The sequence below is a fragment of the Convolutriloba macropyga genome, chromosome 1, assembly GCF_964194025.1.
Source record: "Convolutriloba macropyga chromosome 1, txConMacr16.3, whole genome shotgun sequence".
NCBI lineage: Eukaryota > Metazoa > Xenacoelomorpha > Acoela > Convolutidae > Convolutriloba > Convolutriloba macropyga.
In genome coordinates, this window is record NC_134468.1 from 22,182,886 (window position 1) to 22,208,413 (window position 25,528).

At 35.4% G+C, this 25,528-nt stretch overlaps 2 protein-coding genes across 2 annotated transcripts; one reads left to right on the plus strand and one right to left on the minus strand.

Moving 5' to 3' along the window:
- The first annotated feature begins 10 nt into the window (after positions 1-10).
- Positions 11-25,528, plus strand: LOC142347169 (uncharacterized). Its single transcript, XM_075398915.1, has 3 exons — positions 11-367; positions 12,037-12,245; positions 24,949-25,528. Exons 1-3 carry the CDS (start codon positions 334-336, stop codon positions 25,090-25,092), a joined length of 387 nt encoding a protein of 128 aa, XP_075255030.1. The 5' UTR covers positions 11-333; the 3' UTR covers positions 25,093-25,528.
- Positions 16,566-22,419, minus strand: LOC142347153 (maleylacetoacetate isomerase-like). Its single transcript, XM_075398914.1, has 2 exons — positions 21,592-22,419; positions 16,566-16,865 (listed from the first exon to the last, which is right to left on the minus strand). Exons 1-2 carry the CDS (start codon positions 22,133-22,135, stop codon positions 16,732-16,734), a joined length of 678 nt encoding a protein of 225 aa, XP_075255029.1. The 5' UTR covers positions 22,136-22,419; the 3' UTR covers positions 16,566-16,731.

The window sequence follows — 25,528 nt, forward strand, 5'->3', positions numbered from 1 at the left end:
TACTACGCTGCATAGCTCAGAAACATAAAACGAAATTTAAGCACAAGCACGTTGACAATAAAAATTGCTGTGTTTTAAATTGTTCAACCAATTCGTACACTGAATGTAATAAATACGTACGACGATTGACGTGTTTTGAGAGCAAAGTAAAATTTGCGGCCTCCAATTTTGAGCTCAACAATCCTATTTTGAAAGACTTTCTGATCTCCTTAGATCATAAAAGCTAATTATTTTTTTCCACACCAAGTATTTGTTGTTTGCTTTATTTTTCTATTATCTGACCAGAGCATTTTTACCCTATACAATTTTAGTACTACAGTATCACCCGCAGATATGGCAGGCATGATGTTCAATATGCTCGTCCTCAGTAAGTGTGGAACACTCTCGGATACGTTGGTACCCATGATTGAAGAGATCACAAAAAATAATCACAAAAACCTGTCATACAGAGTTCTAGATGTTTGAATATCCTGGTTGCCCATTTTTCACATATGACCTCTTTTCTTAACTTCTGCAAAATTGTGCTAAACATTTTATCTATCTACAGTCGGCTCAACATTCCTTTAAACGTTGAAAGAAACCTAAGAGATGTCATAAAAACAACACAAACTAAATAGCCGAAAAATAACATTTTCTTATATAAAAATTGGAATTGAACAAAATAAGGCTTCAACATTCCTCCCCAAAAATGCTTCTATTTTACATTAACGAAAACAAGTGAATTATCCGAAAAACATGATGTATCCCATACAAAGCATTGCAGCTCACTTAATATTAAAAAAATCTTACGAACATAGTGCAATACGTTTTCATTCCAATCGCAGTTTAACACCAACAACACATTGTCCAGCCAATTTTCATCACATTTTCTGTGCCAGTTTACTTTGAATTTTGGACAAATTGTCGGATAATCAACAAAAGATTTTTAAAGAAAAATACAGTTCTCATGACTAAACATTGAATCATACGCAATCTTTGAAAAACCGATCCCACGCAAATATTTGAAATGAGCTCCAAATAAGGTACCGCTTTAATGTCATTTTGCATTTCCAATGCTTATTTTTAACAAGTGTACTTGAAACAGTTTTTCATTTCGATAGAAAATTTTTCTCATTCACGAAAAGCAGTTCAGAAGAAAAAATGAAATCAGTGAACTCAATTACCGTTTAACCAATATGAAGCAATGATTGACATTAAGGAGAAATATTTATTCCCGGAACGCCATTGTATAACTCCATCATCTGAAAATTCTATCAAATAAATTTTTCAAGAATTAAACAAAAATTTTGAAGAAAAAATTTAAAATGCTTGTGTGGTACGGTTGTACCATAATTTAGTTCTCATTTAGTAAATTGTACTTAATTAATTTATACTTGTCCTTGTAAAACTAAAAGTCAATGTTCACATAATTATAAATTACCGCCGACTAAAAAGTCATTATTTCATACTGTTCACACCTCCCACTTTTACTCAACTATTCATTCTTTTGAATCTTCTTATTGAATTCAGTCGTTCGCAACCTAATCTCTTTTCCACTAGATAAAATCTTAGCGGATTTGAAGGAGAAATCCATCCTCATTTAATCTGTCTACATTCGCACCGCGATTGTGGTCAATTCTAAAAGTAACAATCCATTTGACGTTGGAAACTTGGATTCGCACCTCGAATCCATACATCTAAATCTACGTGGATTCACAGCACGATTGTACCCTATAGTCAGGGTTATCACATGGCGCAGTCAGCTACAAAAGAACGCGCACTTTTGGGAATCGAGCCCTTTTGGGAAAAACCGACGTTGGAACCTCCATTGCAATGGGACAGATGGCAGGTCATGCTAAAGTTAGCCATCATGGCTAAAGAAGGAATATCAATCGATACTCTTCTTGACGACCCCCCAGACAAGGTTACCCTACCTCCAGAACCCATCTACGAGGAGGACGTTCAGAACAGCACAGCTCAAAGCGAAAGAGACAGACGTACTAGGAATGAGCAGCTAAAAAACTCATGGCTTAACCGATGCCAGAAAGCAGAACTTGTTGGCATACTATGTGGGGAAAAGCCTTGGAAATACTGCGACAGTAAAGCAGTATCCCTAACGAATCTCAGCCTGGGAGTTGAAGGGAGACAAATTTTTGGTTCACAGGAACCAAGTATCCAAATTGACAGAGTGACCATGAAAGTTCTTTGGGAATGCCTTGATGAAGTGTTCACCAAACAAAGGAATATTACATTTGACAGATATACATTCTTAACTCGAAAACAAATGAAAGGCGAACCAGTGGAAAAGTTCTACGGGTGCCTTCGAGAACGCTCCCTAAATTGTGATTTAGGAAGCCGTGAGGAATCGATAATACGGGATGTGTTTATCGCTAACATGCAAGATGGAGAAATCCAAAGAGAATTGCTAAAAGAAACACGAGAACCTAAAAAAGCTCTCGAAGTTCCGATCAGTATCGAAATGGGCATACAAACACAACTCAAAATCTCTGGAACCCCAACAACCAATTCAACTAATGAAGTCCATTCGATAAACAATGTCCAAGGATCGTGGAATAGAAAGCGACCATCTACAAATCAGTTCGTAAAACCGACAATCTGTCCAAATTGTGGGTATGGTTGGACTCCCGCTCATAGACATATTGTCCCGCCCGTGGGAAAATATGTAAAAACTGTGGAATCTCTAACCATTTCGCTAAGGTTTGTCGAAAACCAAAACAAGTTAGCAAACCTAGATCTCGAGTAAATTTTATAGATGACTCAATTTCGGAAGCGGCTACAGTCGGCACCACGACATCAGTAACCGAACAAGTAAACAATATTAGCAAACTCCTACAACAAAAGAGCATATACGATGCCAATTACGATTCAGACTACGATGATTACGATGACAATTGTGTAGCGGCAATCTCACACAAAACTGACACCCGTGAGGTAGAACCCGTAAATTTGGACATTCCAGTTGGAAATACAAGCACGAAAGCATTGGTAGATCCAGGAAGTGTTTGTACGATCGTTAACAAAAGTCTAGCAGACAAAGTGGTATCGGAATGCAAAGATAGCTATTGGATACAGTCCCCTGAAATACACGATTTAAAAACTTTCTCCAATGACATAATCAAGATATTAGGTATAATCAAGACATCAATAAAGTGTAACGACTGGATAGCCACAGATGTTGACGTAACTGTCGTTGAAGATGGTCACCGACCAATCATTGGACGAGATCTTTTCCCAAAACTAGGTTTCTCAGTAATCCAATCAAAACAAGTGGCAAACATTGATCAAAATCAATGCCCAATTAAGCGGCAAAATTCTTTTGACTTTCCTGAACTCATCACCCGCGTCGGTAAATCATTAAAACATTCAGTAAAGTCTACATTTCATAGTGAATTTACACCTACTCATCAAAAAGGAAGACGAGTACCTATTAATTTACAACCATTAGTTAATATAGAACTTAAAAAATTACTTGATGAAAAACACATCATAAAATTAAATAGTTGTTCCGACAAAAATTTCATCTCACCTATAGTTATTACAATTAAAAGAGATAAAACAGTTAAATTAGCTCTAGATTCAAAAATTTTAAATAAGTCTATTCACAAAATCAAATATCAAATGCCAAATATTGATAATTTGATTGACACAATTCAGCAAAACTTAAATACATCCGCATCAAAAGAAACAGCATATTATTCCACACTGGATTTGAAGTACGCATACAGTCAAATTAAATTAGACCCGGAAACGGCTAGACATTGTAACTTTAATATTATCAGCGGTGAGAGAACGGGAACATATCGGTTCATTACTGGTTTCTACGGTTTAACTGATATGCCAGCAGCTTTCCAAAAAGTAATGGACTATACTTTAGTTGGACTAAAAAATACTTACTGTTTTCTAGATGACATTATTGTGGTTAGCCGTGGGTCCAAAGAAGACCACTTAAAACTTGTTTACCAGTGCTTACAAAAATTAGATGAGGATAATCTACGAATCAACTTACCTAAATGTCATTTTGCAAAAACCGAAATAGAATGATTAGGACATAAATTCAGTCAATCTGGAATAGCTCCACTTGAGTCAAAAACAGCGGCAATCGCATCACTAACAGCACCTAAAAATTTAAAACAACTTCGATCATTTTTAGGCTCTGTACACTACCTTGGTAAATTCATTCCTAACTTATCCCAATTATGTCATCCTCTTCGTCCATTATTAAAAAAGAACACAAAATTTATTTGGAACATAGAACATGACACACATTTCCAAGCAATTAAAAATAGAGTAGCAAACGCCACAGAAAACACACACTACAATCCTCACTTGGAAACGCGGATCAAATGCGATGCTTCTAGAGCAGGGTTAGGAGCAGCACTAGAACAACGTTCACCTACAGGTTGGCATACAGTTGCATTTGCATCTCGATTCCTTAAGTCAAATGAGGAACGTTATAGCATTAACGAACTTGAATTACTAGGTGTTGTGTGGTCCGTCGAATATTTTAAATATTATTTATTTGGTAACTCATTTACAATCATCACAGATCATCGAGCATTACTCTCAATCATGAAAGAACACAGATCAAACAAATCTTGTAATAGTAGATTAACACGATGGATTGATCGTCTTTTACCTTTTGACTTTAACATTGGACATATCCCCGGTGCAAAAATGGGGCTGGTAGATTATATTTCCCGCCAACCAAATCAAAAAGCAAAAGTTACAAACAAATATGACGAGGAATTTGCGGTAGCAACAATTACCCGCATTCGTGACGCAATTGCAGCAATTTATGTAAATACCACACCACAAACTTGTCAATCACGACACTTTAACAGCGTCATTAACACACATTCCACACGTGCCTCACATCCTCGCTCAACAAACTATTCCAATTTGCTTTCTGCCATTAATCGAAACACAAATCAGTTGCTTCTTAAATACTCTGCACACGCAGCACAATTGCAATCTCATTCTAATACCAGTACAAATTCAACTCAAATCCAGTCACAAGTAAATACTAGATCCAACCAAACTCATATCCACGTAATTGAAAACCACAAAATGAGTACTTCTCCTTCACACAGCCGAAACCCGCAAATTCCCCCTACCCACAGCCGAGTGACATTTCAATCCACTCCAAATTCAGGAACGACCCGATCTTCAAATGATGGACACCCTTCCCCTAGTGTCGAATTGTCAAAAGAAGAGGTGTTTGAGAACAACTTGACACAGTTGTTCACAAAAGGCTTTCTGGCAGTACTGACCAGCAAGGACGCAGTTCTGAAGGAGGTACGGGATTGCATACTTCAAGATGACCCCCAGAGATGCAAGGAAGTCAACCCGTACCTATTCTTGTACTGGCGAGACTTGCACGTCCGCTCAGGATGTGTTTGTGTGGACGAACGCGTTGCGATTCCACACTCCATTCAAGACGCGGTCTTGGAAAGCCTCCACTTAACGCATCCAGGAAGTTGGGGGATGATAACGCTTGGCCAATACGCGTTCTGGCCGTATATGCACCGCGAAATTCTAAATAAAGCGGCCACGTGCAAACCTTGCACGGATATTGGTAAGAACCTTAAACCTGTTATTCCGGCGTCTAATTGGAAACCTTTATTGCCATGTACAGAGCCAAATGAAGAAATACAGATTGACTTTGGAGGTCCTATCACGAACGAAAAAGATCAAGACACATATTTTCTTGCATGTATTGATCGTTTTTCCAAATATCCTTCTGTAGAAGTATTTGATAAAGCTAATGGACCAAATGTACTAAAATTTTTAGACGATTACATTCAAACCCACGGTGTTCCCCGAAATATTAGACTTGATCAAGCACGATGTTTAATAGGTTATAAAGTTAAAAACTTTTGCAAACAACACAATATTAACATACTACCTGCCCCTGTAAATGATCATAGAGCCATAGGATTAGTGGAGCGTTTGATACAAACAATTAAAAGACGCTTAGGCTGCATGAAATTAGACAATAGAAATAAAACATTCACAATTAAAGAAGCAATAAAGTCAATTGTATATCAATTACGTATATGTAAACAAAAGACTACAAATGTAACACCTTTCCAAGCACACTTTGGACGTAAGCCAAACACACCACTAAGTAATATAAGTACAACACCTAAATCATCTAATCTGTCATATGAAAACATTTTTCACCACTATTTAGACGCTGATACTGTCCCTGTTGAGGACTATCTGGATGAAAATGGATGGGTGACGGGAGACAGAAGCGACATCCTGATTGAAGAGGCAATGCAACGGGCACAAGTTGACGCCGGACGCCGCTACAACGGCGAACACAACAAATCTGTCTCTCGCTTCATATTACATCCCAAACTGAATAACCCCATCCCCAGATCGGAAAAGTCACTGGACTTGAAGCTCGCTCGCAAGGTGACTAAACGCTCCAAACGAGACCTTCGCGGTCTTTGGGAAACACTGGCACCAGGAAGTACGGTTGTTCGTACATCAGATACGACAACCGTCATCAAAGAACCAGGAGTACCTGAAGTAAGTGTTCGCAATAGCGATATTGCTAAATTCGGTACTCGCGCCGAAAGGACTACTGAACTCTGGCAATATGAGCAACGTCGACCCCTCCCTTACGATAAAACCACGGAAGAGAAAATCGCACAGCACACGAAGGACTTAAAGAAGAAGTTTCGCGGGGAGATCAAAATTCGACACCGTCCAACACAGTCAGATGCAGCATCGGGTGTGTCATCTGCCAATAGCAACATTTCAAAAGCAATGTTGGCACGAAAACCACGAAAGCCCCAAGTCGGGGGAAAACGATCACGTAACACATCGGTGACTATGAATACGTCAAATGCATCGTCTGTTGCTGCCCCTTCAGTAACGTCTTCAACCACGTCTCCCTCGAATACTAGTACTAACCGAAACCGACGAGCTCCAGAATATTACGGATTCGAAAGCTCGGTTAATTCGGTTAGTGATGATTCAACAGCTCCGGTTTCCAAGAAACCGAAACGAACAAATCCGGTGATCGAAACAATCCTCCATGAAGAAGCTACACGGCCGCCAGTTGCCGAAACAGACTATGAATTGACGATTGCAAGCCCCTCTGCACCACCACCATTGGGAACTTGGTCCCCTGAAGAATACAATTACGACGATTACGCTCGTGAAGTTAGCATGGGTGTATTCGATGCGGAAAACCAAATTTAAACTCAAACTATTTCAAACTGTCATTGTTAACTTATTAGTTCCAATCTGTAATTGTTAAAATCATTTCGGAATTGCCCTGCTTTTCCATTCATTTTATGTTTTCGTTTAATTTTAATTTTCATTGTGTGTTAGTTCTCCATTCCTTTAATTTGATGTTGCATTTGTAACGATAATTCGCGTATTATAAAGTTGGATGGATTCGAATCACGTTTGTGCATTAATTTATATCGCGTGCATAAAATTTAATGCATATGTCGTCAGTTTCCGTTATGTTCATTCTCTCTTACATTCGAGACTCAAATACACTAATCCTACGGCACTCATTTATCGTTACTCATTATGTATACTATCTATAATAACCAGTACATATTTTAATATTATTCTAAATTTTATACTGATGCAGTTTAAAATTTTTCGTTCAGCGCAGGATATGTGGTACGGTTGTACCATAATTTAGTTCTCATTTAGTAAATTGTACTTAAATAATTTATACTTGTCCTTGTAAAACTAAAAGTCAATGTTCACATAATTATAAATTACCGCCGACTAAAAAGTCATTATTTCATACTGTTCACACCTCCCACTTTTACTCAACTATTCATTCCTTTGAATCTTCTTATTGAATTCAGTCGTTCGCAATCTAATCTCTTTTCCACTAGATAAAATCTTAGCGGATTTGAAGGAGAAATCCATCCTCATTTAATCTGTCTACATTCGCACCGCAATTGTGGTCAATTCTAAAAGTAACAATCCATTTGACGTTGGAAACTTGGATTAGCACCTCGAATCCATACATCTAAATCTACGTGGATTCACAGCACGATTGTACCCTATAGTCAGGGTTATCACAGCTTGCAATAAAACGATAAACGGATATACTGATTTGGTGAATTGTTAATTCGATTGTTGTTTAGACATGATGTAATGAGGGAAGGGACTCTATGCTAACCTCACTTATCATTTCTGTCATTTTTGAATCCCTTAAATAATCATCGGAAAATTAAACGACCATGCAGAGTTGAATTTTTACACAAAAACGTTTTTAAATTTCGTTTTTGCTGATATATAATTATTTATGTCAGGAAATAATTTAGCAAAAGGCTCAAATTCGATGGCTATTACATAAATCTTGAACGGAGAATTAGTTTTTCCAAAAAATTAGGGGCAAATTATCGACAACGATGCCGTTTGTTTAATTTCTCATCTTAGGAAGCTGTTTTTATTAGATGAATGCCCATAACTTTAATTAGTGTTTTGTTGCTTTTCACCGAAATATCTAGAACACGTCAATTATTAGTTTTTAGAATTGCCTTAAAAATTAGCGTAAGCATCCACCTTATCTTCCATTATTTAAATCATCATAGAAAAAAAGCATTTCAAAAACATTCATTGAATGATCTATACGCGTCTAGATTGAATTTACGGAATTCAATTCAAAATCATTACAATTTTCGCAGCAACACTGTTTAAAGATAAGACGCCAAATTCAAGAACATACATTTTCTAGAATGTTTACAAATCATTGCAGATTGAATTATAAAAATTTACTGAACTGCTTAAATAAAAGTTGATTGTTGACTCCACACTATTTCAAGAAATTCGGTTTTTAAAAAGGAATGACAATAAATTGCCTCAATTTTGCTGTAAAACCATTTTAAATCAAAATTTTTTAAATGGTTCATGAGACAAAAGAGTGAAATAGTGTTCATTTATTTTGGCAATGAATTGTTTTTTCAGACTCATTTAATATGTAAAAAAAATGAAGGTCGACACTTTGACAGAATAAATGGTATTGACCACTACTCAACTTTCTCAAAAGTTGGACCCGACATTTTCTTGTGATTCAATCATTTAATTAGTGATCGACAATTGAAGCAGCATTCTGGATCCTACTTAAGACGCAAAAACTTCAAAAATGAAAAAAAAAACATATTTTTGCTGCGACCTTTATGACGCATTTATAAAATTTAGATTTAAAAAAGTAAAATGAGTGATCAATGCTGGAAATCTATTTTTCTATCATCTGCTTTTTACCGTCTACTTCGGACACAACAACACAAATAATGGCTATGATCAAGAATATTTTTTTTATTTATTATTATTATGAGGAGTTGTGGCTGCTTATAAAAGTCTGAAAATGACAGCAAAATCTGTTTTTTTAAAAGTGAAGTACTTGGTTATACTTCATTATTTCCTCATCAGCACTTAAAATGCTCAAATAATTCAAACCTTCTCATCTGTCTGATTGTTTGAAGGTCGGATATAGCTATACGGAATCACAGACGCGCGAGAACACGAGCTATTTTTATTTTCGAAGCATAAATTGTCAATTTTCGCAATCCGAATAAAATCCTCCCAAATTCAAAAAAGCAAAAAGAACTGAGTGCTTTTGCCGCATTCAAAAATTAGAAGTGAGAAATAGATATTCGATCCCTCTTTTTGAAAACTTAAAATTGGTAACGTTACAGTTTCCAAATTTTAGGTTTCCAAATTTTAAAGTAGGCACAAAAAAATCTAGACTAATTCAGTCAACTATTAAGTCAGAACCTATTGAAAATAAAAATAAAATAGTTTATTCTACAACTTAATCAAATTCTGGTGAAAAAGAGCAAAAAAGAATTTATGGACATCACGCAATAAAAAAACACTTTAGATTATTTAACCTGATCCTAAAACAAGCACGCTTGGTATTGTGCAATTGCACATAATGTTCCAACCCCGCTCATCAAATTTTTTGACTTACATGTCCATCAAATGAGGAAGAGAAGAAAATTCATATATTCGAAAATAATTGGTGCATCCGTTTAATAAATTGATTTAAGCTAAAAACCACCACAAAAATTATATAATAACTCTTTAGAAAGCGGATGATACCTGCCATTAATGAGAGTAAGAGACAAGATAAACGACAAAATCAAAATTAAAATGAAGCATTACTTACGACCAAAACTCATGTCTATCTATTTTTCTAAAAAAAATATTGAAAAAGACAAGATAGCATCAGATAAAAACTAAAATAAAACTAACTGACTTCCATTTCACGAAATTTAAATAAGGGACCTGTCATTATTGCGAATAATTAACAAGTAGGAAACAAAAAAGGGCAAAGTTAAAAAAATACGTTTATACTTTTAAAAATACTTAATTTCAAAGTCATGAAAACCATTCGCTATCAACTGAAATTTATCAAAAGCTTCATTTACAACTTCATTGAGGTCTGTCGTCATCCAGAATGCAAAAAGACTACAACGATTACACTCAGAACTCAAAATTTGAAACACTTTTACGCAAACAAAGCCAAAATACCATATGTTATTGCTGGACTTACTATATATGTCCATTGGCCTTCATTTTACGTAACTTTAACTTGTCAAATAACTAGTTTTGATTTTAAATCACTCTGGTTTGTAATTAACTGTAAGTAAATAACTGTAATTAACTAACAGTATTAACAAACGAAAAAAGTTAAAACGAAAAAATATAAAAAACAGGGCCCCTTACAATCCGAAATCTTTTGGATTTTGAAATTCCACAATTTGGCCAAAACTGTGGTCTTTCTATTGCCACTTGGCCATGCAAACAGAAAAATTGTTCCAAAAGTTATTGAAGTCAAAATATCGAAAAAAAAATGAAATTTGGATATCTATCTAGTAAAATTAGCAAAAAAACATCGTATCAACATCGCTTTAATACCTCCATAGATACCAAATTGGACATTTGATTAATATGATTCTGTCATAAGGCTACGCAAAAAAATAAAATGCTGGTAAAACTCAAGAACTCATTAAAACAAACGAAAACGATTTATGGGAGCCATAAAAAACCGTGAGCTTTACACAGAAAACAAAACATTTATTTGAGATCCCTCATTTGAACGTAAATGTAATTCAAATTCTTGTAATTCAAATTTTAAATAAAGACGCATTTGTCTGTAGTTCAAACAAATATGCAACAAATATTTTATAAAGACAGACCCAAAAAACATTTTGCATGTTTTGCAAAAATCTATGATGAGACCAAAACTGGCCTCACAAGCGCTACTCGGTTGTTAAAAAAGGCAATTCTCCCTAGTAATTGCCTACCAAATAGTTTTTTGGCCAACGAAAATCCTAAAATATCGAACAAATGCATTTTTTAAAATAATTAGCGACTTAAATTAGCAAAATACCGCTAAAGTACTAGTTCCGGAAAGCTTTCTAAGAAAACAGAGGTAAAATTAACCGTTATCTGAGACAATGAAAATTGTGTTTCCGCTTTTTGTCTGCATTACCTTTCAAACTGGACAAAGTGGGCCAAAAAAGCATATTGATGCAATTTTTTATAAAAAGTGAAAAATGCTGAAATTTAGCCAAAATTTTAGCCAAAACAGTTGGTTCAAATATTTCAAAACATCTTTTTTTATTACTAGCCGTAAAATCAATGAGGCTATCTTTAACAGTTTTAACCTACTTTTAGGAAAAAAACTGATCAAAATTTCACAAAAATTGCGAAACATGTGAATTTCTACGTTGGACATGCTTCCTAATGATACCGCTCACAAATCTTTAGGATGAATTCATCGATCCAGCGAAAATTGACTCAACAAAAAAAACGATTGAGTATATAGTTCCTCCCCCACTGAAGTGGGTCGGAACAATAATGCCTTCATACAAAACCTCCAAATTGTATTAGACATTAGGAAACCAGCCATTTACAGCTGTTCTAGTTCCACTCTATCGTATGCAGGCCATAACCATTCCACTAGACAAAAATTTGAGAAAATTGGTGACGGGAAATAAGGTATTTCAAGTTATGTCCTGCGATTAAATTGAATCATTTCAGACCGTATCAAGGGTTTGCTCCCAAAATCCAAGGATAAGAAAGAGGATGAGGAGAAGGAGGATGCAGCTGATGGAGGAGGAGGAGGAGATGAGGGTATGGACGAGGGAGAACTAAACTCAGAGATGGCCATGCAGGAGTACGAGAGGAAGAGGAAACACCTGAGGGCAGAGGCAGAGAGGGAGAAACGGAGAAAGGATACCAGGAGCAAGGCTAGTTCAGTATATTTCACAATTATTCGACCTCTTTCTTTAAGTATTAGCGAAGAGTGCTTCAAGTCAATTTGCCTTTTTAGTGCTTTTTAGATGCGCATTATCAGCTAATAAATTAAAACTCCGACCTGAAACCAATCTTCGCAAGTATCACGAATTCGGGCGCAACTCTTTAAGAAGTGAAATTTCGCGTAAAATTTCCCCAGACAATGCTAGAACAAAACAGTATTCGTTTTGAAAAAGTTTTTTCCGCGAAATATCAACGACTTCAAAGCTTTCAAGCTATTTTCTGAATCTGATTCTACGTATTTAATGCCTATATGTACATAACAAACTAACGTCAGACGAATTGCTCTCGAACAGGCTAGATTGACTCTATTTGGCAAAAACTTCACCAAGGTGCTTCAAAAGATGTTATTAGAGCTTGACTGTACACCATTTCGAATTTTTGAATTTAAAAAAAGACACCATTTTGGCGCATTTTCACTTGAATTTTCTGGTATTTCCCATTGTAACCCCCAGCTAAGTGGTCATATGACGTATAATTATACTATAATGGGGGTATAATTTCGTGGGGGGTTATAATGGTAAAGACTCGAGTCTTCGAAGAAAACTTCCACCAATTGAAATCAGCTGCAAACACCAGTTATAGGTTCATACTTTAAAACAAAGAAGACATTTGAAAAGGAACATTTTCAATATCGAACAAAAAAGGCAACCGAAAAAGTTAACAGAAAGAAAACATAATATACCCTTAAACACTAGCAAAATAGATAGGCAAAATAGATTAGGTCAAAACTCTATAAGTGACTGCAGCACCTTACAAAAAACTATCAAAACGACATTGAAGGTTTAAATGAATTTTTGTTTACAGTCGGGAAGTTATGTAAATATTAGCATTCAATTCACAGGTGTAATTCATTGACCCAAAAATGGTTTAGCTAGGAGTGATAGAAGTTATTTGAGAACAACAAAATTCAGTGTTAATATTTGTAACAAATGATGGCACGCACATAAAGCACAGCGCCCGGGGGGGGGGGGTCGCTAGCTTGAATGGGGTGAGCGGTTTCGAGTTCTAAGCGGGGGTTGACTAAATGGCGGAGGGACAGGATGGGTCAGACGGGGGTATTGTCAAGCATAGGGGGTATTCTCAGAAAATTGTTTGAGAACTGCTAAATTGAAACAGAAAAAGGTCGTAATTTTCTCAATCTGACTTTCGATATTAAATAGAGCTGGACTTGCAATTTTGGGTCTTACTCATGAACAAAAAAGCCTGCAATGAAACAAAAGATTGATATTAAACAAAATTTCACCTTCAAAAATAGCTACGATAACTTTCCGGACCTTTACCTTCAAAAGACCAAAAAATTTATAGATACAATTAAAAAACAAGTCGATTTTCTTACCAATTGTTGTGACCTCGAATGAACTAGATAGAGATATACTCAATTGTCCAGAAATTCTCCAAATAAAGTATACAAAAATCAATAAGCTAGAGAACAAACCCTTGATCAGTTGAACAAAGACGGGTTTGATCACGCCTTAGACTACCTGGGCCAGCTAATATGGGGTGACCTGCGCAAGCCATCCAAAATTTTTGAATATCAAATGATATTTGGATATGCATGTCTGTGGGCTTTGAAGTCTATTGTGACGTTGGACAAGGAAGATCTGAAAAGAGCCAGGGATTATGCGGACCAGTCTAAAACTACGGCCCAGAAGTCAATAACAAAAGGACCAAAACTGGTCGGCTATGCCCGCTTTCAAGACTACACTCAAGTTGACCTTCACGCCTATTTAGTCTACTTAGAATCACTCACGCTAATTAAATTTGACAACTTCATCGAAAGTGTTTTAAAACAAAACAAAGAATTTGATTATTTCAATAAATATTGCTGATTATTCTTAAAGCATGTAAACTTTAACCTTTCGGTTATATTATTAATTTACATGTTTGAGAAAAAAAAAGAAAAGGTTAATTTCACAGCGTGTTAAAGTCACGTGTAAAAAGAAAACTGTACACGCGAATGAACAAAAAAACTAGCCCTAAAAAGTGTGAAATGACGTCACGGACGCAATTCTTTCGAGAAACTCCATGATAAAATGCACAAAAAGCAAAATTAAAGTGTGCGTGGGATTGGGACAACACGGTTGTAATCGCTCTCTCCAAATTATTCAGTAAATAGCTCTTCGGTTCGCTTCGGAGTTTAATATCTTTCAACAAAAAGCGAGCTGAGCAGCATTGGTAGAGAGGAATTGGGACAACTTCTGGAAAAAGTCTTCCAGTTAGAAAGAGAATGAGTATACTAACTTCTATACCGTGAATTCCCTCTCCCGTCAATTTGCAAATGCATGACTTTGGAGGAATATCAGAGTTATCACAGGTGGTAACAAAAATTTTGACAAATTAAAAAAACTCAGTACAACAGGTCCTCAAATACAACCCAAAAAATACAGAACTCTGTACTAGTCCATTGAAGATCGGTCTTCCACAGTCAACAAAGTTTTAACTCACATTAAAACAAACAAAACCAATTTTTGTTATTTAGAACTCTGATGGTGTACAAGCAATCAAACCAAAACAGCAAGCTAAATAATCTTTAAAACGAAGGCAATGTTTGAACAACAATTAAAACAGAATGCTACAAAGCAGGCAAGATTCAAAAGTTAAATAATTTTATAAAAACAAAGGTAGTCAAAAACTATGATCTAAAACCAGTAAGAATATCAACTTCTTCTTCGAAAGAAATCCAATAAGACTTGTCATTAATTTAGCGACAAGACACCAAAAACACCAGGGTGATCCTTTCGACTTTAACTGATATCAACAAATTTTAAACAGAAAGCCTGATTGCTGTTAAAAAAGACATCACCCGAACACAATTCAAATCTTTTGGATGATAAAAACCCTCGAGGAGTCCGATAATACCTCCTTTCAGCTGTCGCCATGGCACCTATCAATAATTGTTTCAAACTTCGCTTGAGAGGAACTAAGCAGACATTAGCTCACATTTCATCAGAGCAATGAGAAGAATTCACTAAATATATTTCTCCTGTATATTATTTACCAATTATTCACATTTATTCATCCACAGCGTAAGCCTTGAAGTCCTTATGAACATGCTACGCGCATCATCATAAATCAGTCATCAGATTGCTATAAATACCAACAAACAGGGGTGGCAGTTTTAGATAGAAAACACGATTGACTAAAGAATTAATTTATTAAAAAGGAATCAACTCTTATTGCGATAGCAGCAATTTTTACGACTCGAAGAGGGTTACTGAGATTCTGCAGTTTTTTTAGCTGACGCAAGTTTGTTCATGACTTGTACTTTTGACTTTTGTTTTCGGGTATTGACTTCTGTTTTAGAACGTTGACTTCTGTTTTCGAACATTGGACTTTAACAGTATCCTAGTTACTAATACATAGTGATTAGGAACTGCCGGTAATGTTCAAGGTCAAAACGGCATTTGACAATTTTCTTCCCATAACAGTCCCTCCTCCCTATCCAAACTACAGAAAACTCAACCCCTCCTCGCCTACACCCCCCCCCCCCCCACCCATCCCACCACCTACCACCCAAACCTAGCTAATCCCCACCTACCTATCCCAAAACCTCCCTTTCACTTCACTTACCTACCCCAGGCCCGACACCGAACCATGAACTAAAAATTCAGTTATCAGTTTTTTTAAAAACATTTCCAACAGTTTGGTTAGGCAGTTAGATTTGTTGAGATTTCTTTCTTTTATATATTTCTTATTTAGTTGATAAGTTTAGAGATTTTATTGAACGACTCTTCGAGTGGTTTCCAGTATTCTACTGCCTATGTTTTTAACTCACCGGTGAACCAAATTAACATGACGAAATCTGTTTCTCTATTAGACTACAGTTTTATCAAACGCTTTTACCTGTACTGTTACTTGATAAAGAATGGCGATAAAGAGTGTGATAAACTCGGAGTCTAATCACGGCAACAGTGGTTTAAGTTATGCAATTTTACCACTCGATACATTAACACACGGTTGTTATCGCCCTCTCAAAGTTATTCAGTAAATATCTCTTCGGTTCGCTTCGGTGTTTAATATCTTTGAACAAAAAACGAGCTGAGCAAAATGGGATTGGGACAACTTCCGAAAAAAATCTTCCGGTTAGAAAGAGTAAACTAACTTATATACCGTGAATTCCCTCTCCCGTCAACTTGCAAAAGCATGAGTTTGGAGGAATATCAGAGTTACAGTTGATAGAAAGATGAGGTAAAATTTCAATCATAATGACTCCTGAGTAAGCTCATTAACAACTTCCTATTAAAATACACTATATAACAATTCAAGTTAAATTATTTTAATAAATTCAATACTCAAAAATATCACGTGCCCGCAATATTAGCTTTAATATGTAGTTTTTATCATCAGAAACATCTGTCGTACAGCAATTAACTGAATTTAAGATGAAATTGAGTTGAAATTAAGTCAATAAGTTGTTCATTGAGGAGGTGCATCTGGCTGTAACATTGGATGATTAGACTTGATGCACTCAACTTGCAACAGAGTCTCGTTCAGTCTGACAATAGTTGGGAACAGACTCATGTCCACTCCAAATCGATGCGCATTGCCCACTGAAACAAACCATTAGGCTACAGAAGAACTGTACTACAAATATTAAGACATCGCATATTACAGAGCTGATATCATTATTGTTTCAGGCATCCCAAATTTATTTGGTGGTTAGAAGCTTAATAGTCGCCTGGAGTTTTTTGTGTGAGTGAATTTTTGGCCAATCGATACTTTCTGTGAAGATTGACAAAAGTGGTAATATTAAAGCCCTTAAACTAAATGTTTTCTTAAAAGGGACTTTGTATAATCACGTTTCCAAAAAAAAAGATAATTGCACGAGAATTCAGGATGTATTGGTTTTCTGATCATTGCGTTGTCATGATAAATTGATAGACTTGACTAATAGCCATTGGATGAGACGACTGAGCCAAAAAACAGCAAACGGAGTTGCTATTTACAGAATAGCAAACAAGACCGAACTATATAAAGTTTTTATATAAATAACAGCATCAGCAAAAATTTTTATTGAGAATAATTTTTGGGTTCCCGAAACGAAAAGAAGTAAGACCTTGCGGATCGGAAAACAATGAACACTAATGAAAAAACAGAAGCCTACTCAACAGAGAAAAATAACGGGATCGCTTGATAATGAGAGGCGGATTAATACTATAACCTCTACAGAAAAGTCCGAAATCAGAAAAAAAAACGCATATCCATTCGAATTAAAATGCTTATAACTAAATCGCAAAATTTGACATGAACATAATTTAAAATGCAAGGGACTGTGAGAACAATCATCTTAATGAAATGCTACATTCAATTCTGCATTTTTTAGAAACATATTCTGGAAGACTTCCTTAACATAAACAAAGAAAACATTTTCTTTTCATAGTTCTTCGATTTTCTTTATAATTTTCCAAAAATAACATCTCGCTTTTGTAGTGACCAATTGCATAAGTTGTATGGAATTGGGCTTCTAGATAAAGCATTTCCTGTTTTCATGGGATTGATTTGGCGGCCAGTTTTTATGTGAGAAGTTCCACCAAAACTCATTTCAAGCACGTATCAAAGTAGCCATTGACTTTAAACAGCTTTGAAACGGTGCCCAAGCAGGCAAAATGCCTCCTAGCATCCGTTCGGTACTGCGCCTAAGCGAATAATAAATTATAAACATTTGTTGTTATTATAACCGTAATGAAAACCAATTTATTATTTTTATTGTTCCGACCCCACTTGTGGGGGGGAGAAACTATATGTTCAAATGGGTTTTTTTTTGTTCCGTGAATTTTGGCCGACCGATATATTCATCGTAGAGAAATGTGCGTGGTATCATTAAAAAGCTCGTCCAGCGTAGAATTCAAAATTAAAAAGATTTTTTTTAATTTTGTTTTTTTCGAGGAGTTATCGAGGTTTAAATTTTCATGTGAACACTGGATATATGGTTCACTTTTGTTCACTTTTACCGTAATTTTCGTTCGAATTAACATTTTTTCTACGAAAAATTTAATTAAAAACTAGATTTCACGCCAAAAAGTAAATCAATTTTAGGTTTTTAATAGACGAAAGGAGATAATAAAGACTAGTTCTAGTCTTAGAGGGAAGTTTAATATATAAAAAAAATTCGAATTAGGTTTGGGAGCTCTTTTTTTTAGAAAATTTTGCAATTTTTTTCATTTTTTCAAGTCACCTAGAGACTACTAGACACTTTTAATATCGAAGTTCTGTTCCGTTAATGACAAACCTCTTTTACGATCAAATGAAGCCCAACGAACCAAAAATTGTTTCGAAGGGATCGCTCATGTTTTTTTTTGGACTCGTATCTCAAATTTCTTAATTTCAAATGAAATTTTGATTTATTTTTTGAGGTTTTACTAAAGTTTTATAATCCTATGGCATAAAATTGTTGACTAGAGGTGCAATAGATTTGCTAATGAGCATTAAGTGAACCTATCTAGTGCTGTGAGTGGACAGCTAATGGCTGTTAGACTTTGAAAATAAATTTTCGAAAATTTTTAAAATTAGCAAATCATAAACTTATTTTTGTGAACTGTAAGCTCGTCTCAGTAAAAACAGGATTGAAATCCTTCATACCACTGCAACATAAGTTAATCTCATTGGCGGCTTTATCAATTAACTATTGGTTATACGTCTTCAATGCCACAAGATTTCAAATTTTTTAAAAAAATTTTTGGACATTTCGTTTTATTGGTTCATTTTGAAATCTTATCACGTCATCCTAATATTGATGTCTACATCTTCCTTTAGTGAAGGCGTCCAAAGGATCATAGATAAAACTTTCTGAGAAAAAAATATGGTTTAAATGGCTTCAACACTTTCTTCTCCCATTTTTCTAAAGAAATTTTGGTTTTTGCCTGTATTTGTTGTTTTTTTTTCATAGTCATAAGACATATTGTGATGTCTAATTGATTACCTAGGCATCATAAACATCCTTGTATTCACATTGTGGCATAGCTGAGCGTATTCATTGAATTCCTATGAAAGCTTTTGAGTTTAATGGCTGTTAAGACTTTGAACATAAATTTTTTTTTGAACATAAATCAATCTTAAGCTTATTTTCGTGGATTGTAAGACAGTCTCGGTAATTACAGAACCGCTTTTTTTCTACATCAGCAACAATTTATCTAGTTAGCGGTTTTGTCTTCAAACTATTGGTTTTTTTGACTTCGGTGCACAAGTTTTCATAATTTTTATAATTTTTGGATTTTTTTTTAGTAATTTTGGTTCCTTTTGAAATCGTATTACATTATCCTAATATTAATAGCTCCCATTGGCTTAGTGAAGACGTTCAATGGATAATTGAAAAAGTTTTCGGAGAAAAAAGCTTATGGTTTAAATAGCTTCGACACTTTCTTCTCTCAATTTTCTACCGAACTTTTGGATTTTGCCTGTTTTTGTTGTTGTTTTCATAGTCAATGACTTGTTGTAATGTCTTATTGATAAATTTTGAATGACACACATCCTAGTCGTCACATCATCTAGGCATAATTTAGCGTATTAAATGCCTTCCGTTGAAAGCTGTAGAATTTTTTGACTTCGATACTATGGGTTTTCTCAAAAATTTCGTGGTTTTGATGTATTTTTCTTTGCCATACGACTTATTGTGATGAGTTATTGATGTCACATGAATGAAACCTATGATTGCTATTTCATCGAGGCAGAATTTAGTGTGTTTAATTAACTTAAAATGTAGCATTTTTTTAAAATTCAAACATCTATTTTTGTTATCTCTTCATTTGGTTGACAATTAAGTCAAAAATGTAGATGAGCTCGGGTCGGAACATCATGTGCGAACGCACATTAACGAGCCGCCTTGTTATTTTATGTTATACAACGTCCTGTTTTCAAAACTTTCAGTGACTAGTGATCAGTATCAACTATCAGTATTCAGTCTCATCAGCGTCTCCTCAATTTTTATTTCAAAGATAAGCAAAACCATTTTTATCAAAACTTAATCAAAGTTTTTTATTACAGCTTCTCCGTTGCTACAGTCGCTAAAACATGGAGGTTGGTAGAACAAAAGGAGAGACCACAAAATTTACCTTCAAATCATCAAAATCCACATCTTCAGCTGTTTTGATGATAACTTCAGCACTAGTAGAGACTAAGAGCAGATAACAGGCACTAAATGCCCTCGAGCTTTGCGGACATAAGTCAAAAGCATAATGCTAAAGTTGAATAATGTTAGCCTTAAAGCTATTTTTCAAAAATACTATTGCATTCTCCTGAATTATTTTAAAACTAAGCTTTCAACGAGCTAGAAAACACTTGATTTTAATCTGATTCCATTACAGATATATTTAAATTTTCTGCATATTTTTCTGTAAAATTAGGACAAAAAACATTTACTTAACAGTTATACAAAATTCAGCTTTGAGTTTAAATGAAAATCTGGTTCTTCTGAGCAATCAAATCTGGTTTCTTCTTTCTCAATTAAAAACAAAATCCGACATTATTTTCTTCATCAACTTGAAAGAAAACTGATTGCAGCGAGAAGGTTGTTCACCTAACAAAGAAAGCACCATGCAGCTTATGGTGAACTTGAAACTTTTATACTCTTCTCGAATAGGCGTTAACCTGACGTCTCTGAAAAAGTTATAACTATTTTAACTGTTCAACTGAGAATTGAGGCTCCAATTTTGTTATAAAAAGAAAAACTGCCTTGAACCACACATGTCCAGACATAGTTCTCGATGCATTTAAATGTATCACATCTCTTAAGAAACCAACTTAAGAAGCCAACTTAAAAATAGGAGACTGCGTGTTTCAGCCTCGCAAAAGCACACTGATGAACTAAGAAACCTTAATTTTACCTTCTATTAAAAAAGATGCCGCATTTATCTCTCCCAAATAACGTATACCATTGTAAAGTAGTACAAATCTCAATTACAGATGGTCATATTCAACGTGGGGGTGGCGCAATTTTAAAACATAACCAACTAACGTCGGGCGTTGTTGGTTGGGGTGTGTGACAGGGGGGACGTGAGTGAGTGAGTGAGGGGGGTCAAACTTTTAGTATCAAGAACATTCACACAATGAAGTTGTCTCCTGAAAATAGTCCGGGCTTTACCTGTTTATCCCGCTTTCGGGGGCGAAAAGCGGCAGACAAAAAATCGGTCAAGCAAAAAATCTCATGAAAAAAGAGCACATGACTAAAACTTGTTTGAGAGCATTTAAACACGCAGTAAGGATCTGCATCCTGTTTCCTGTGACGCCTGCTTTGAAAAAAATGTGCAAAAATGAAAGATATCAAAGGAAGAGCTTGAATACCTTGAGGCACTAAGAAGAAATCTGCCATAGTGATGCTATCCCCTACGCAATATTTGCCACTGTGTTCAACCAGCATCTTTTCAAGAGCCATGAAGCCGTCGGTAACTACAGATTTCGGCCAATCCTTCTTTATGAACGCTTTCTTCTCTTCATCTCCATCAGCGTACTTATCGGCTATTTTCATGGACACAAACGCGTTCTGAAGAGGTTGAATTAAGCCACCAATATGCGCACAAAGCCGTCTCACAATCTGACGTTGGTATGGATCCGTGGGCATTGCTGGATTCCGATCAGGGTACATTTCTTCCAAAAACTCCATAATGGTGCCTGATTCGGCCATTGCATGTCCATTGAAGACCAATGCTGGAAGCTGACCTCCAGGGTTGATCTTGAGGAATTCCGGTTCTTTGTGCTCCAATTTGAGCAAATTGATTGGCCTGTACTCAAATTCGATTCCTTTGAAGGTCAACAAGGAACGTACCCTCCATGCACAACTGCTGCGGAAGTAAGAGTACAGGATAACTTTAGGCATATCTGAATCCATGTCAGTTTTTAGGTTCAATTAGTTATAAAGCACTAACTATTCCAAACTTCAGAGAACTTAGCTCAAAAGAAATTACAATAACTTTGTTTGTTCTGAGATAATGATAATCAATAAACAACACCCCTCCTTACACTCAGAGCAAGTTCAAATGTTCAAAAGGCGGGTTTTCTGAAGTCTTCAGAGCACACTAGATAATGTAAGACTGCTTCGCTAGAACTAAGGTCTTGTAGGCATCAACAGCAGATTGCAAAGCTTACTTTCGAACCTACAAGGTGCAAGGTAAATACACCAGTGTTAAATGTTGCTAAGTGATTAAATGTAAATATAAACTATGCAAAGGTGACCTGATCGAACAAATACCCAATGCTATCTGACCTTAGCGATTACTCCCTTATAAAATCAGATATCAACTGAGGTTATTTTAAAAACTGAAATGAACTGAAAGCAAGATGAAATCAACTTAATCCTAGCCCTTTCTGGGGGCTACACATACTATGGAGTTGAGAACGCCTAGCCCCATTTCGGGTTGTTCTCCATTATCTCTTCATTCCACTAGTCGAAGCTTTGTCTATTCAACTTATGATCTGATCCTGATGAACGTGATAAAAATACGCACAGACATTAGCAGTAACAACAAAGACTTTAGCAATTTAACTACGCTTTCAGTTACCTCTATTTTTAGATGCACGAACCTCGATAAAATAGCATCGACTTTGTATCTCATTGTTTTGATATTGCGCCAACTCAAATCTTATGGGACAATTCTTTTGTGCGGATCACGCCAACAAAAAAAAGCGTACCACGCAAATTAACAGTTCATCTTATCAGGGCAGAAAGTTTTTGCAAACTTCAACTTAATTTCTATCAACATTAGGCTGACAGTAAATGTCGTGCAAACCGATTAACCTAAGGCATTAGTACTTTTTGCTTCCTTTTTGAGTGTTATTACTAATTGAAATGAAACAAGTCATGCATTTTGCCAAAAATTTTATCAACATTTCCCTTCGTTAACAAAATGCAATAAAAACTAAAGACAAAAATCACTAGCTTGCTTATGTTCCACTATTCTTGTGCTTTATATTAATTTGAGAAATGTATCTTGAGAAGCTTATCTGACACTATTTATATTGAAAATATCAAACTGGCATGCAAACATTCTTCTTTTTTGAGCGAGTAACAATTTTATAAGGATGCAAAGGACTAATTCATCCATCGGCAACAATCTCACAATATAATGAACAAAGACAGAAACACAAACCAATGCACAAAAAAAACAAAATTAATAGAAGTAAAAAAGCAATAATTTTATCAACGATAAAATTGAAAAAAAACTACCTAAATAAAAATTTATAACACCGCATTTTCCCCCAATTAGTCCTTATAAGAGTTATAACTAAATATTTTGCTAACTTCTAAGTCTGTAAAAATCAAATAAAACTATGCCTCCAGAGGCCACATCGAAAATTCCACCACAGTAAAATCATTACAACATACAGTCATAATTTTCACTCATAAATCCCTTAATCACAGTAATATCACCAAAGCAAGGAAAATTATGTCAACGAGGAATAAAAATGTTAAATTGATCGTGTAACAAGTCTCATCGCCACTGAATTCCCTCTAGCATTTGAGAAATTTACACTTGAAGCTCAAAGTTAGATCTTAGTCTTCAGAAAACTTTCTTACCTGATGTTGAAGTAATATTAAATAATGGCTTCTAAAATAACCCAAATTCGTGACCTGAAAAAAATCGCGGATAAAGTAATCCTCAATTGCAAAAGTGCGATACGAAAGAGTCCCAAAAATTAGTCGAAACAGTCCCAAACATTTAATAGATACTGACTCAAAGAATTCATTAACAAAAGTTAGTCTCCCAATTAAGCTTATCAAATTCAATGTATCAAAGTATTAAAAACGGACGGAAAACTTGTTTTTGAACAAAATGACAGATTTTATTTTAACTGATGAGCATATAAAAGTCCCTCGCGACGTTTGCCGTCATGCTATCATCGCAAACTGTTTTCATGGTAATCAGGCAAACAACCAAAAATCACAATTGCTCACTTTTGAAGGCTATGGCCTTATGAGGTTGCACCTCACTGCCAACTTACCGATGCCACATCTTCTGGGAGCTGTTGTATTACAACATGCAATGACAGAGTTCGACTACGCAACAAAATCTAGATTATACCTCTTTCCTAGTTTTGTTTTTTTGCCGACTTTAAAGCATTCTTTCAAGATTTCAAGCTACATTTTCTATTTCATGTATCTGAGTATCTCATTGACCTAGATTGTTTTGTCTGGGACTAATTTGCAGTTTAGGGCTACTCTATGTGGGACTGCGTTGTCCTCGTTAAAAATTGTCAAACCAGAAATTACTGTTATAAACAAACCAGAAGTTTGTGCGATAAATTTGAGCTTCCCATCATTACTGATGATCATAAACCAGATTAGGAGAATAATGTGTTAGGTGCAAAGATACTCACTAGTACTTGCTTGCCCTTAAATAGCAACGGAAAAACTTGTTCCTACCGAAGATGTAAATTACCCCATATCAGTTGATCTATATCTAAACGGATCTGTAAATTTCCACACTGATACGAACTAGAAATACTTAAATTATGTGCAGTTAGCTATTTTGAGTTCAATTAATAAACCTTTACCTGCTCAAGAACAACACTATCTCCTACAAATGAAACTTCGGACAAACTGCACAATCCTCATAGTCGACAATCAAAAACTTCTATTCAATTTTGAAGAATAATTTAAAATCCATTTTATGTACCGAGCCCAGCTTGCTCTTTCTTTTCCAGTTTCGGCTAAAAGAGAAGCCAAGTGTGATGACGTCAATGATGCAGGCTGAGATGAATGCACCTCCACCAGGCTCCAACCAGGGCAAGAGAAAGAGCAAACCATTCTACCAGCAATTATTATCAAAGACATTCTTCTGCTGCTAGCTAGTTTCGCAATGCAAGATATTTAAATCCTTTCCAGCCTATACAACCTGCATACAAAAAATCATCTTGTGTATATTAGCTTTTATTAGTTTTAAAACAATTTTTCTACAAATAAACTTTCTCGGAAGACAATGCCCAGCTCTATTTTCATTCAATTACGAATCGTTCAGAGTGTTTGTTGTTCCGACCTCACTTTAGTAGGGGAAGGAACATTTAAATCAATGGATCGTTGTGTTCAGCCTGTTTCAACTAATTCTGTCGATTTTAAAATAAAATTTATCCCACTTAAACTGCGCAAAAGGTAACTAATAATCATACATTGCAAATTTATTCAACTGGCCTCACTCTTTCTGTTGGTTACTGAATGATAATTTGTTTATAAATTTTACTTATGTTGGCTGCATTTCGGCTGAAATTGAGCAAAAAAATTGCCTAA